General features: G+C 41.5%; 1 protein-coding gene across 5 annotated transcripts in view; it reads left to right on the plus strand.

The window, feature by feature from the left end:
- OTOP1 (otopetrin 1) overlaps window positions 1-14,180 on the plus strand; it is a 47,687-nt gene extending 33,507 nt beyond the window's left edge. For all 5 annotated transcript variants that reach the window (XM_061583984.1, XM_061583986.1, XM_061583987.1 and 2 more), the window contains 4 exons: window positions 743-801; window positions 2,633-2,763; window positions 9,683-10,620; window positions 13,367-14,180. In XM_061583984.1, coding sequence (XP_061439968.1) covers window positions 743-801; window positions 2,633-2,763; window positions 9,683-10,620; window positions 13,367-13,537 — 1,299 coding nt within the window. In that variant the 3' untranslated portion in view covers window positions 13,538-14,180. The remainder of the gene's footprint in view (window positions 1-742; window positions 802-2,632; window positions 2,764-9,682; window positions 10,621-13,366) is intronic.
- Window positions 14,181-14,978: the final 798 nt, after the last annotated feature.

A 14,978-nucleotide genomic window follows, 5' to 3' on the forward strand; every position in this document is an offset into this window, starting at 1 on the left:
ACATACACAAAGGTTTAATGTTACCATTTTGCACCTGTATTGCTTTTAGTGCAGACTACAGTTATATCTATTTCTCACAAAATTTCAATCAGTACTTTTAGGTGGGACTGTGCCTTAAAGCTCTATGCAGATGACCGGCTGCTCACACATCCTGTCAACACATAACTGGGGAATGGGGGTGGGGTAGAGCCCCACTAACAAGCCCTCCTCATATCACTTGTGCCAACTGGTCCTGTGTCTGGGATCCATGCATACAGCATGAACTTCTGCAGGGAGGAAGCCTTCTTGCATACAGCTGTATATGTGAAAGCTTTCATGCAATCTGGAACCCTGTGCAGTTGGGGTTCCAGATCTTCTGAAAGCCGTCACACCTGTTGGGTATGCTTTAGGTTGGATTCCTGCATTGAGCAGGGGGTTGGACTTGATGGTCTTACAGGCCCTTTCCAACTCTACTATGCTATGATTCTATGAATCCTGTCAGCATGGACTCCAGGGGATGGGGATGGTCACTGGTTGTCACCCACATGTTGGCAGAATGTGTGAGCAGGCCATCTGCATAGGGCTTAAGCAAGAGGCCCTGTCAGTGCGTTAGCTGCTTTACATCTGAGTAGGTGTGAATCCTTAGTGATCTCTTGCACATTTTTCTTACGTATGTATCCCTGCCATACCTTGTACATACATAGCAAATACGGCACCACTTTTTCCACACGACCCAATTATTCTTATTCATACTTATTTTCAGGTGTACTTCTTATGGTGCCATGCAAAGGATATTATCCAGTCCTTCAAAACGTTGGAGAGGTAAAATAAATACAATGTGTCTTTTATTTTCAACCTAGAAAATATCAGCAAACCTAAGAAACTCTTGGTACTGAAAATCTTATGTGTACCTGTTTATTGGAGTAGAGGAATGTTAATGTTTAGAAATAATAGTTCACATCTCCGTTTTGAAATTTTTATAGTATCATAGCATGCTCAGTTGGAAAGACCCCCTGAATCCTAGTCATTGTATGCCTAGTAGTTCTCAGTTCATGAAGTGGGCCTTCCGAGTGAAGCACAAGCAGCTACTTCATCTCTCCCTTGAAGAATGTGTCTGGATTGGGTTGGAAATCAGAGTTCCAGCCTTCGTTAACAATTGCCAGTGCTTGTTATCAGTCAGTGGAAGTAAAAAAATTCTTTTTTCTTTAAGTCTTATTTGCTTGTGCACTTCAAAGTCTCTTTTGAGATGCTGTGATCCTGTTTCCTCCAGTTTTCTTTTAAAGTTTGAAGACAAAAGTGAATATTACAAGGCTGATCCTTCTAACTGCTTGCTTCACACGTGAAGAGGGTCAGTTGTACTGTTGTTTTCTGTACTTATTTAAGCTGTTGGTGACAGGACAGGACGAGGAAGCATGTTAGAAGACTCTTCTCAGTGGCTAACACACTCCCCTTTCATGCTGATCCATCATAGGATGCTGGAGACATAGGGACTCTGCTGGGACCCTGCTCCCAAAAAAGTAAGGGTTCTAAGACCCCCCTCCCCAGACTGTGGATGACTATACCTCTGGACATAAGACAACTTGTTTGTAGAAAATTGTCTTTATGTATAATACAACAGAGGAAAAAGATACATGATGCAGTTTAGTCACGTCTTATTAGATTCAATATACTTCTGAGAAACAATGAAATATTAGAAATTATAATTTCATAATGACTTGAATTATGAATCCCACAGAGCTGAAGCATGATATAATAAATAAAATAAAATGTGATATAATAAATAAATAAATATTTGATAATATGAGCTTTGCTGAAACAGATGCGTAGATATTTTTGGATTCCTTTTTTTCACTGTATATGGCATTATGTATTTTTATGTCTCTATGTAACTAAAATAATTGTCATGCAAAAAAGAAAAAACAGCTAGTCACTTTCATCCTTATGGCAATGCAGATGGGAATCACAAATGCATGGAAGTCCTCAACTGCATTCGTAGCAGATCTTTGGTATTGTAGACTATGGCATATTATATTTATTTAAAAAAGGCTACAGCAGAGAAGTAGTATTCATGCTAGTACTGTTTTATTATATATGTGATCTGTAGTGGTACAAGCATAAACCCACCATCTTCCCAGAGGCCCCCTTTGGGTAATCGCAAGCTTTGTGTGTGATCTGTCGCTTTGCTATAATCTGTAATTCCTTTTAGATGATGTTGGAGCTCTTGTACACTTTATATTTTTTTTAACAGGATTTCTTGTATTATCCTTTTTTTTCCAAAAAAGAGAAGAAAGTACTTAACATCAGTTGAGGCCAGAAACAGATTGGGAACCAATGAAGCTGGAGTAATATGCACTTTATTAAAATTTAAATTCTTACACTTCTTAAATATTCTTCGAAAGGCACCTATATTGAGGTTTTAGTGATGTGCAAATCTGATGAGCCATTTCCCCTGTTATATAATGTAAACCCATATTTTGGATGTCTTAAGTGCTAGCTTAAGCTTCAGGGTGTGTATTTTAAACAGGAAAATATTGGGACAACACTGTAGTGTTCTCTCCTTGTGCACCAATAATAAATATTGGAAAATAAAATAGTTCATGAGCGTGTTTTACAGAATGTTGTCAATAATGCATTTGCATTATTTATTTTCTAGGTTTGGAGTGATCCATTCAGTATTTACAAATTTGCTTTTGTGGACAAATGGTGTGTTAACAGAATCAAAGCATCAGCTTAATGAACACAAGGAAAGATTGATCACTCTTGGGTTTGGAAACATAACAATAGGTAAGATAAGTGTAACCCTTGAAATTTTGCCATCATGTTTTATGGTTGTCCTGAAACCAGCTGTTGTAGGAAGGAGACAAAAGATGAACTATGGCAACAATCTGTTGCTTGGTCTTCTTGCTTCTTTTCCCCCCAAATCATTTCCCCCCAGCTTGAATTCTTCACTTTGCCTTTTCCAGCGGTTCCCAACCTTCCCCCCACCCCTGGCCACCTCAAGATTGTTGCGGGTCTTGGTGGATCACTGCATCAGTTCAGCAATTGTAATGCACTATGATAGATGCTAAAGTTGCTGCTGCGGACTACCTGAATGAACCTTGCAGACTGCTGGTGGTCCACAGGCAACACTTTGGGAACCTTGGGCCTAATCTGTTCCACTTGCCATTACGAACACGTTGTCCCTGTTTTCTCCTCTATACATCGGCTGCCTCTTCCTCCCCGCCTCCCCATATTCTATTTAAACTCAGATGTCTTCATTTTCTTGCTCCCACTTGTCTGCCCAGTCATCCCTTTCCATGCTCCTCTTGGTTTCTTTTCTCAAGTGCCCTTGTTCTCCTTAATCCCAAAATTGCATTCTCAATCCCTTAGTTGTGTCTTTTCTTCCTTGCTGCTTCCTATCATCGGAGATGTTTACCTCCTTGCCATCAATCTGCTTCATCCTATTGGCTGGTGTAAGAGATGTTTTTTATCAGTTATTTGAAACGTCTTTCTTCCATTTAACTGATCTTGCTCATTTACCTTTCCCCTCCATTCCTTTTCCCTTGTGTCTTATTTAGATTGCACACCTTGTTGGAAGTGTGGCAAGAGCAACTCCTGTTTGGATTCTTTTGTTGGTATTCCAGAAGGAAGATAGAGTTAGGGCCCTCCAGCTGGCTAGCCTTGCCTGCCTTTACCTGTGCTCTTGTCTACCTAACTTCCTTCCATTGTAAACTGATATGCCCAGAGAAGCTGACCTGCCCCTCCTTCCTTTGTTTTTCTTCTTCGATTTTCTGAGGACAGCGGAGACATCTTTGTCTTTGCTCTGTCTCCTGAGCCATGAGAACAATACCCAAGTCTGGCATTGCGCCTCCAACTTAGTTGGTTAGAACTAGGTATGTCTTTCCTATCTGCTATGTATTTCTATAAATAAAGTAGCTTTTCTTATTTTACTAAGTCTTAAGTCTCAGTGATTTAAATGCAGTGTAAAAACCTGCTACTTAGGTAAATACACACACTGGCACACACACAGCTCAGACCACTGAATCACTCCGCATAAATATTTCCATAATAAAGGGTTATGACCACCCAGTAAGCTAAATTGAATTGCAAGTTGTTCCTGAAAGCTAAAAAGGCTAAGGACTGTGTGTGATTTACAAAAGAAATAAAAGGAGACTTTAGGTTAGAGAAAGAAAAGCAGAACAAAGATAGCTGAAGAACCAACACTTAAGACAAGCATCCCAAGGCTGGAGACGGACAATTATGTGATTTGGAGTCTTCAAATGACCATACTTTTGGAAGGGGAGAATCTGCATGGAATCCTGACTGATCCTGAACCCTCAGCAGCAGATGAAGCAGCCACTGCATCCTGGAAGCGTAAGGATGCCAAAGTGAAGTCTCCTTATTTCTGCTTTATCAGAGGAGGCACTAAATGTTTGCATGGACTGTAGGAATGCTAAAGAAATATGGGAAAAGCTTGAAAAGGTGTATCAGAGAAAATCTAAAAATCGTCATCATCATCACTGTTTATTTGTATACCGCCTTTCCATAACAATTTATGCACAAGGCGGCTCACAACATGAACAGAAAAAACACAACTCATGGTAAGAAATAAATTCAAATGGTCAATAAGTTAACAAAAACATCATAAAAACATAAAATAAATTGATACATCCTTATAATTCCTAATAAAATCCAACAATAAAATACAGAAGCATCATCTCAATAACAGCAAAACAAAAAACCGACCACCAGAAATTAAACTTTTACCCAAACAGAAGCCCCTCAGCAACACCCCACAGTCAAGGTGGTCTCTGGCATCTTCAGGTAGTGATACTTTTTACAGCTGCAGTCCGTCAAGGTCCCACCCTTCCAGGCCAGGTGGAAAGAGGCCAGCAAGCAGGGAGAGGGTCTTACAGCCAAGATGGTCTCTGGCATCTTCAGGTAATGATACATTTTATAGCTGCAGTCAGTCAAGGCCCCACAAAATCATGTGATGTTCCTCTATAAGTCACTGTACACGCTGAAACAATCTGATAGAGAAGATCTGAATCCACATCTGGAGAGATTTACAAGTCTGCTTTGAGAATTAGAAAGCTGCAGAAGATCTTCAGATGAAGATTTACAAAAAGTAATATTCCTGGCCTCTTTAAATGAACACCATTATATCATGGCTTGCATACTTCAATAGACAGATCAGAATTTGGATCAGATTATGGCATATCTGAAAGATCAGGACTAAAAAAAGGGACAGGAACAAGCTCTGTCTGAAAAAGCCATTTTTACTGTGAACAGAAAAAGCAATCAAAGGCAGGATAGAGAGATGAGTCATGCCCTGAAGCCACAGCAGGGCACAGATACATAAAGGAAGATGCTTCAAGTACAAATCTTCTAATCACCTTCAAAGAGATTGTTCTAGAAGGGACAGAGAAAAATGAGTTGATTTTAAACAGAAGCAAGCTGAAAGAAAAATACATAGCCAAACTCAAGTGAAGCATTCCAGTTACTATGTATCTGATGAAAAGAATGATGACTATAAAACCAGATTTTTAATTGACACTGGGGCTGTTGCTCATTTGGTAAATAATAAAAATATGTTTAAGAACCTTAGCCCCCATACACAGAATGTAATTCCAGCATCAGGAGATGTTTTCTGTTCTCAAGGAATAGGCACTGTGGAGCTACTTTGCACCAGAGAGCTTGAACTGAAAAATTGCCTATTTGTTCCAGCATTTAAAGATAATTTAATAAGTGTCACTAAAATAATGCAGCTTGGAGGTGAACTTTATTTACTTGACAAAATTTGCCAAGTTTTAGATGAAGGAGAAGTATGTTGTACTGCAAAATTGAAAAATGGACTGTTGCATTTGGAATATTTTGAAACTAGTCGTGCAAATACAGCCAAAGAAACCTGTGATTCTGGATGTGTACATGTTTGGCATTGGGATATGCCAGCTTAGCCAGAATCGGTGCTCTAGAGAAGGAAAATTTGGCTAGAGGCATTAAAATTGGACAATGTAAATGTACAGAAAAATGTGAATGGTGTATAAAGACAAAAAGTGTGAAACCAATATTTCCCAAGAAAAGTGAAAGGAAAGCTACAAGACCTCTAGAATTAATTCACACAGACCTTTGTGGACCCATTAGAATGCCATCACAGGGTGGAAATTTATACATGCTTACTTTCACAGATGACTACACAAGGTATTCCTCAATGTATCTTCTGAGAGAGAAAAGTCAAGTACTTCAAAAATTGAAAGACTATGTCTGAATTGTATCCAACAAATTTGGCAGAAAGCCATAAATGATAAGATCTGACAATGGAGAAGAATTTGTGTCCAGGGCTATGAAAGACTTTCTATGTGAGGAAGGCATAGAGCACCAGACTACTGTTTATACACCAGAACAAAATGGGGTCGCGGAATACATGAAGCGAACTCCTGGACAGATGATTCGTTCCTTGTTGGAAGATGCACAGTTACCACAGAAGTAATGGGTGGGGAAGCAGCGGTTTCTGCCACCTATCTGCAGAACTGACTTTTGACAGCTGCAACCAACAAAACACCTTTCAAGGTATGACATGATCAGACACCAAGCTTGTCTCACCTTCGTATATTGGGCTGCAAGGCCTTTGTGCACATCCTGAAACAAAAGAGGTCAAAATTTGACAACACTGCCAAGGAAGGAATATTCATTGGATATTCTTCAATGCAGAAGGGATACCGAGTCATAGATCCCAAAACTGATGAAGTTGGAGTATACAGAGCTGTCCACTTTGATGAAGGAAAGTGTGCACACCAACCAGAAGGGGCGACACACTAAACAGATGACAACATGAAAGAAGGAACTGAGCTATTCTTCCACAACCGAAGGGATCACAGTAATACACCAGCAGAGGAAGGCAAGAAGTCTGAGCCAGAAGAGGCATCAGAGCCAGAAGGGGCAGCCAAAGTGCCAGCACTCAGATGCTCTGAACGCACCAACAAAGGTGCACCACCAGACAGACTTGCTTACATTGTGAGAGATGAACTTCCAGAGCCAGAGACCTGGAAAGAGATTGAAGCCTTATGCAAACCTGAAGCCGAGAGTGGTGGAGTTGTTGTTGTTGTTGTTATGTGCCTCCAAGTCGATTATGACTTATGGTGACCCTATGAATCAGCGACCTCCAAGAGCATCTGTCATGAACCACCCCGTTCAGATCTTGTAAGTTCAGGTCTGTGGCTTCCTTTATGGAATCAATCCATCTCTTGTTTGGTCTTCCTCTTTTTCTGCTCCCTGCTGTTTCTCCCAGAGAGTGGTGGAGGCAGGCAGCTAAAGAAGAACTAGAAGCTCTACACAAGAATAAAACTTGGACACTGACCAAGCTTCCTCAAATAAGAAAAGCTGTAGGCTGCAAAAGGATATTCAAGAAAAAGTCAGATGCGGAAGGAAAAGCTGAGAGATACAAGAGAAGCCACTGGGAAACTTCTGTATATCAGCACTGTTACCAGGCCAGATGTAGGGGTAGGAGTGGAATATCTGTGCAGAAAAACCAGCTCACCAACCAAGGAGGACTGGGAAGCAATCAAGAGAGTGGAGAGATATCTGAAGGGCACTGCAATTATGAAACTGAAGTTAGCAGCTACCCGACATGCCAAACTAGTGTGATATGCAGATGCTGATTGGGCTGAAGACACTACAGATCGAAAATCCACCAGTGGAAACATCTTCTACTATGGAGATTCAGTGATCAGCTGAACTCCTATTGGGAGGAAGGGCAGGATATAAATCAATTAATAAATAAATAAATGAGAAAGAAAAGACTGTAGCACACTCTTCCACACAAGCAGAGTATGTGTCAGCTTCTGAAGCTAGCAGACAGTTGCCATGGCTACTTGAACTGTTCAAAGAATTAAGCATCTCTATACCTGGGCCTGTCATAATGAATGGAGACAACCAAGGATGCACCAGACTCATGAAGTCAGAAGGGGTGAGTTCACGAACCAAGAACATAGACGTGAAGCACCATTTTATTAGAGATACCCACCACAGAGGACTACTCAAGATGGAGTATTGTCCAACAAAAGACATGACTGCAGACACTCTGACAAAGGAGTTGGGCAAAGTCAGATACTGTAAGTTGCCGGACAGGATAAACCTCCTGGGCTGAACCAAACGCTTGTTGAGAAGGGCTGTTGGAAGTGGGGTGAGAGCAACTCCTGTTTGGGTTCTTTTGTTTCTATTCCAGAAGGAAGATAGACTTAGGGTCCTCCAGCTGGTTAGGCTTGCCTACCTTTACCTGTGCTGTTCTCTACCAAACTTCTTTCCATTGTAAACTGTCTTTGCTCTCTCTCCTGAGCCATGAGGGCAATACCTAAGTCTGGGCATTGCGCCTCCAACTTAGTTAATTAGTTAGAACTAGGTATGCCTTTCTATCTACTATGTATTTCTATAAATAAAGTAGCTGTTCTTATTTTACTAAGTCTTAAGGGTGATATCCAATAGGGCTGTGCACATCCCTCCCTATTTGCCTCAAGCCCCTGATCTGTGGGCCCACAGGAGGGCCAGTTCACCCTGTTCCAAAGATGGAACCATTCACTCTGCCCTGGATCCATTCCTGAAGTTATTTGGAGGCTGGGGCTAAGGGATTTTAAAATTAAAAATATGGTTGGGATGGGGGAAAGGTGGAAACACTATGTCTCCTCTCACACACACACCCCAGACTGAGAGCAAGCAGGTGCAACCAGTGCAGGATGGAATTGTCTTGCTTACCAGCTGGTAAGCAGAACAGCTCCATCCTGACCATAGCAGTTGGTTGCTGCTGCTTCACGAGCAGCTTCTCTGCATGCAGGGAAGCCACCCATGAACAAGCAGCGACAAGCACCATGCAGAATGAATCCTCTCATCATCAGCTGATAAGCACGAGGATCCCCTGGTGTGGGGTACAGCTCCTTTGTGAGAGGCTTCCCTGCGCAGGGACTCCACATGTAGGGAATTTGGTGCATGGGACTTGGGAGACCTGGCAAGGAGAGATTGGGTGGAAAAGGCAGATGCCTTCTTTCTTCTGCAAAGAGGTCCCTTTCCTGTCCAACCTTCTCCTTCCTGCCCATGCCTGCCTCTTCTTCTTACCCTTTGTCCTGCCCCCTGATAGCCCTGGATCACTCACAGCCACCATACCCAACCCATAGTGATCCAGTGTTATTGGAACCCAATTCAGCTGAGGCCCAAATGCCTCTGAAGAGGCCCAATTTGGTGCGGTCCTTGGCCAAACATGGAGCACAGCCCTAATATCCAGTGTTAGGTCCATTGATTTCAATGGGTTTACTCCAAATATGACTTAGTTAGCTATCATCCACAGTCTGTTTTTTTGATATGACTAAAACATTGCCCCTGCTCTGAATTAGGGATTTCTAATATAATCTGATATCATCAAGCAAAAGTAGTGCTCAGAATTTTGTAAACATATTAAAGGATTACTGTTTGTTTTAAAACTGAATATATTGGTGATGTTTATATTTGCATATATATGTTAGCTATGTGTCACAGGTGAGTGCATGAATAAATTGGGTAAAATATCTTTGAAATCACAAAAGTTATGATGTAAGAGAGACTTTAGGGGATTAGCTGTTCCCTTTCGATAGCTACTTTGGGCACTAAACTCCCTTTGGCTCATATTCATGGACTGTTTTGTTAAAATGATATTTATAATGTATTGTACTCTCATATCTTGGTCTCTTTCTTTTTCTAGAATTGGATGATCATGCACCACAGTGTAATTGTACCACAGCAGCCCTCTGCTCAATATTTTCTCAAGGAATATATTACCTGTACCCCTTCAACATTGAGTATCACATTTTGGCATCCACAATGCTGTACGTGCTATGGAAGAATATTGGGCGCAAAGTTGAACACCTTCAGCAACACAAGACCCCATTCAAATTTCAAGGAAAAACATTGGGCACCATTTTAGGGCTGGTTGTGTTCATTACAACAATAGCAATTGTCGTTGTCTATGTGATTCAGATTGGGGGTTCAAAAAGAAAGAGTGAAATAGCACTTATGATGTTTTATTTATATGCTATCACAGTAATGACACTGATGTGCACAGCTGGAATAGTTGCTCTTCTGATTTACAGACTTGAAGAAAAATCATTGGATGTTTCCAAAAACCCAGCTAGGAAACTTGATGCAGACTTACTGGTTGGAACTGCCTCAGGATCCTGGCTCCTTTCTTGGGGTTCCATCCTTGCAGTTATCTGTGCTCAATCTCACCCTACGTACACATGGTACAATCTGCCGTATTCTATCCTTGTTATAATTGAGAAATACATTCAGAATGTCTTTATAATTGAGTCTATACACCGTGAGCATGAAAAGGTTAATGACGATATTAAAACGCTTCGAATACTAACTGTGTCCAAAGGAAGTACTCTTTCACGGGCACCTTCTTACAAAGAGATATATAACGGAACAGACGGCATTGAAAATGGACCATACATTAATGGAAACTACTGTCTGCCTGAGAGCAGTGGAAGTGGCGCTCTTGATGAAGACACAAGCCAAGGCAATAGCCCAGTCATTCCCTCCACCTCTGCTTTTTCACTTTATAGCAGAAACTCTGCAGACAACAACAAAAGAAGCATCCTGAAGAACATTGCTGCATTTTTGTTCCTATGTAATCTCTCGGTAAGTTATTATCCAAAAATAATGCCAACCATTCCAGTAGCCAGGACCAAACAAAAGCTAGTTGTCTTTTATGTCTGTATCAGCAGTTTGGTCTGGAGAGATCTGTTGGTGAAACTCTTCCATACCATATTTAGCCAAAGGCCAGGTGAAACTTCTGATGGACTAGAGATAAAAATAATCACCTGCTGACATCTTAACAGACAGCTGCTGTTAAAAGCACAGCTGTCAGAGGCCAGCTGAAAAGTTGGCCACCTTTCCTCCCACGTGCGTCCCTTTTCCTTGAAACACTGATGTAACATGGACCAGTTGATGTAACATGGACCGGTTGAGCTAATTATTTAGAGTTTAATTCATATTAAATCTGATGGGTTTGTTGAAAAAATGATCTATGAGCCAGTGTGTTTCCACTTGAAATACACTGGCTCATAGATAAATCATACTGAAATTAGGATGAAGTGCTCTAGCACAGATACAGTAGTAAAGGGTTACATCTTCCACTTCTCTGCTAAACACAAATTAAGAGAAAGTTAAGTGTTTTTCAGAGCCAGTGTGGCGTAGTGGTTAAGGTGTTGGACTACGACCTGGGAGACCAGGGTGCAAATCCCCACACAGCCATGAAGCTCACTGGGTGACCTTGGGCCAGTCACTGCCTCTCAGCCTCATGAAAACCCTATTCATAGGGTCGCCATAAGTCAGGATGGACTTGAAGGCAGTACATTTACATTAGAGAGCCAGTGTGGTGTAGTGGTTAAGGTGTTGGACTACGACCTGGGAGACCAGGGTGCAAATCCCCACATACCCATGAAGCTCACTGGGTGACCTTGGGCCAGTCACTGCCTCTCAGCCTCATGAAAACCCATTCATAGGGTCGCCGTAAGTCAGAATTGACTTGAAGGCAGTATATTTACATTAGAGAGCCAGTGTGGTGTAGTGGTTAAGGTGTTGGACTACGACCTGGGAGACCAGGGTTCGGATACCCACATAGCCATGAAGCTCGCTGGGTGACCTTGGGCCAGTCACTGCCTCTCAGTGAGAACCCTGTTCATAGGGTCTCCATAAGTCGGAATCGACTTGAAGGCAGTATATTTACATTTTTAAAGTGTTTTTCAGTTACATTTCAGTTTGGTAGACTTTGAGGTGCCATACTAAATCAATGAAAGTCTTTTTCTTAATTGCACACATTATATAAAAGTAAGTCAAATAATTTCAAATAATAATAATAATAATAATATTTAATTTGTGTGTCGCCTATCTGGCTGATAGCCACTCTAGGCGACGTACATTAAAATGGGATAAAATACAATAGTATCAAATGCAGTCACATTAATCTCAATAAATAAAATACTGGACAGTCATCAGTACATTTATAAAAACATTTACATATACAGCATATAATAGATGACAAAATCATGGCGATTAACCCATCCCAAAGATCTCAAAGGCCTGTTGAAATAGCCACGTCTTCAGGGCCTTGCGGAATACATCCAGGGAAGCGGCATGTCGGAGATCAAACGGGAGGGAGTTCCAGAGAGTGGGGGCCACCACAGAAAAAGCCCTCTCCCTAGTACCCATGTCCACATCCTCAGAAGGAAGAGGCCGAAATCGATCCCATTTGACCGGTTTGCAACTGGCCAACTCTAGCTCATTCACTGTATCCACGGCGCACGGAATCGAACTCCTCAGGTGTTCGATTTTATCAGCGAAGTGCTTTGCCAATGTGTCACAGGAGGCCTTAGACTGTTCCAAGGGTTCCTGAGCCACTGGACCGACCAGGCTTCGGACCACCTGGAACAACCTCCTGGGACAGCACTCTGCTGATGCAATAGAGGCAGCAAAGAATTCCCTCTTTGCTGCCCTTACCGCCACCTGCACTTTAATGTAATATGGGCAATATGTGATATTATCATACAGGGAGACAGAGAGTAATTTATGGCCACCGTGTTGAGGTAAAGATTTATAGTTGTGGGAGCGAACCTCTAGCTGCTGAGCCTAATTAGGCGCACCAGTCCTCCCAGTTTGGCCCATGAGACTGTTTTGGGCCGGCCACACTCACCTGTCACTCACCTAACTAATATGATTTCAGGTGTGGGACAGATAAAGTCAAAGCTGCAAAAGAACAATAGGCAGCCTTAGGTTGCTTTGCGGCTGTGGCTTGCATTCAGCGCTGTTTAAATTTGGCACCAAATCCAAGCCATGCTGTTTGGGTCAGTGATCAGATCCACTCAGTAGCTCCCATCAGCTGCAAAAAACCAACAGCAAGCATATTTTAAGTTGTGTTCCATTGTTCCTTTTTGGTGCAGCCCCCCTGGGACTGCAAAGTGGCATGCAGAAGGTTGACCACTTTTGGATCTGGCCCTCCAGCCAAATGTAGTTCCCCATCCCGGTTTATAGGATCCAGCATTAGGGGCCAGCTTATGCCAGTGCTAAAACTCAGATTAGATCAGCTATTGTATGTGCGCTTTTGGTGCTGCTGGACTAGTGCTTACCCCAGAATCAGTATAATGTGTAAATTACTATGTATGATTTGAGGCAAAAGACCTTGGCATGGGGCAACTGGAATTCCTGAAACATATCAATAAACATTTAATCAAAAGTAAAAAATGTGACTTTCTGCAACTGAAAGGTTAGTCAGAGTATTGAAAGGATTCCTGTTTCTTTAATCTTAAAATTTGTTTCCTGTATAATCTCATGATATGGTAACATTTATATTTATTTTCATTTTAAAATGTCTTTCATTTAATTTAAGCTTTGGATTCCACCAGCTTTTGGCTGCCGCCCGGAGTATGACAATGGACTGGAAGAAATGGTTTTTGGATTTGAACCTTGGATCATTGTTGTTAACCTTGCAATGCCTTTTTCCATTTTCTATCGGATGCACTCAGCAGCATCCCTCTTTGAGGTCATTTGCAAAACATGAATTTCATAAAAACAGTGAGAGAATGGATGAGCAGCTGAAAAGATGAAGGCAGCACCAGATGCTTGACCAAAGCAGAGTGTGCAATGATTTGAATGAACAGATAATGAAGAAGATACGGACATTCACTGACTGGAACTATTCATATCTCACCAGCCCCGCTCCCACAGTTTGCCTCTAGGCAATCATTTAATACATTGTTTCTAGTCTTGTGTGGCTGAGTTAATGAAGATAAGACAGAATCTTTCTCTGGCTAACCATTTTTCATCATCAGAAAATAAAATACATTTCCAATAAAATTTATATAGATGCAATTTCTTCTGAGTTCTTAGAGATTTGCAATATAAAATGAAAATATTGAATCCAGTCATGTTTAATACATTTAAGTCTCACTGATTGGAGTGGAAAGTGAAGCACATGTACCAGTGGGACATCAGAAATGTCTGAATCATGCTCATAATCTAAATATCTGTTGAGCAGACAATTTAATGTTTGATATATAGAAAAACAATGTTATGTTAACATTTCACAAGACAAACATGTCTAGATATTGGGTGCCATGGTTTACTTTTATAACAAATTCGTACACATTGATGCCACAATTGTTTTGTGCTTGTTATAATGTATTTTTGCACTTGCTTGTGAACTGACTGAATAATAAAATTTAATTTCTGTACTACTTGAGACGTTCATTTTCCAAAAACAAAGCTGATGTTTTAATGTTTGATTGATACATTGGAGTGGAACAGTGTGGGCCCTGCAAGCCAACATACTTAGAGTGGCCATATGTCCTACTTTACAGGGGACACTCCTCTATTTGAAATGCTGTCTGATCCAAGTTTGGTTTAAAGACAAAGAACCATAAGAAGGGAGAGCAGAGGCCTTGAAGTTGCCCATCACCCCTTATTTATTAATTTACTATATTTTGATCCTACTTTTCAGAACATTATAATTTCCTGAAAAGGCTTACATAAATAAAAATGAAAGACAGGCCCTGCCATCCAGCTTATAAACCAGACACAGACCGTGGTAGCTCATGTGAGGGTGAGGTGGAGGTAGCGCTGTTCTGCTAGGATTGGTGCTGTGCTTATCAGAACAGGGATGGGGTGGAGCAAGGCTGTGGTGGTGAGATCAGGGGAGCTCCGAGTTGGCAGCAGCCCTGGAGCTCCCAAACCACATCCCCATGCAGACAACCACCGTGCTGCCACTGCCTCCACTCTGCCTGAGGGTTGCCAGGTCAGAAGCATCCCAAACCCTGAGATTTTAGGGGTGTGCCCTAGCATGTCATGGGGGCGTGTCCTAATGATGTCATGGGGGCATGCCCTAGTGATATCATTAAGAATGATACATTAAGCATAAACTAAAGCTGCTTGGAGCATACCACTCAAACAAAAAAGAATCTCTGATTGGAAATTAAGACAGAAATCTTAGCTAAATGAAGGTG

Source organism: Rhineura floridana, chromosome 9, assembly GCF_030035675.1.
Source record: "Rhineura floridana isolate rRhiFlo1 chromosome 9, rRhiFlo1.hap2, whole genome shotgun sequence".
Taxonomy (NCBI): Eukaryota; Metazoa; Chordata; class Lepidosauria; order Squamata; family Rhineuridae; genus Rhineura; species Rhineura floridana.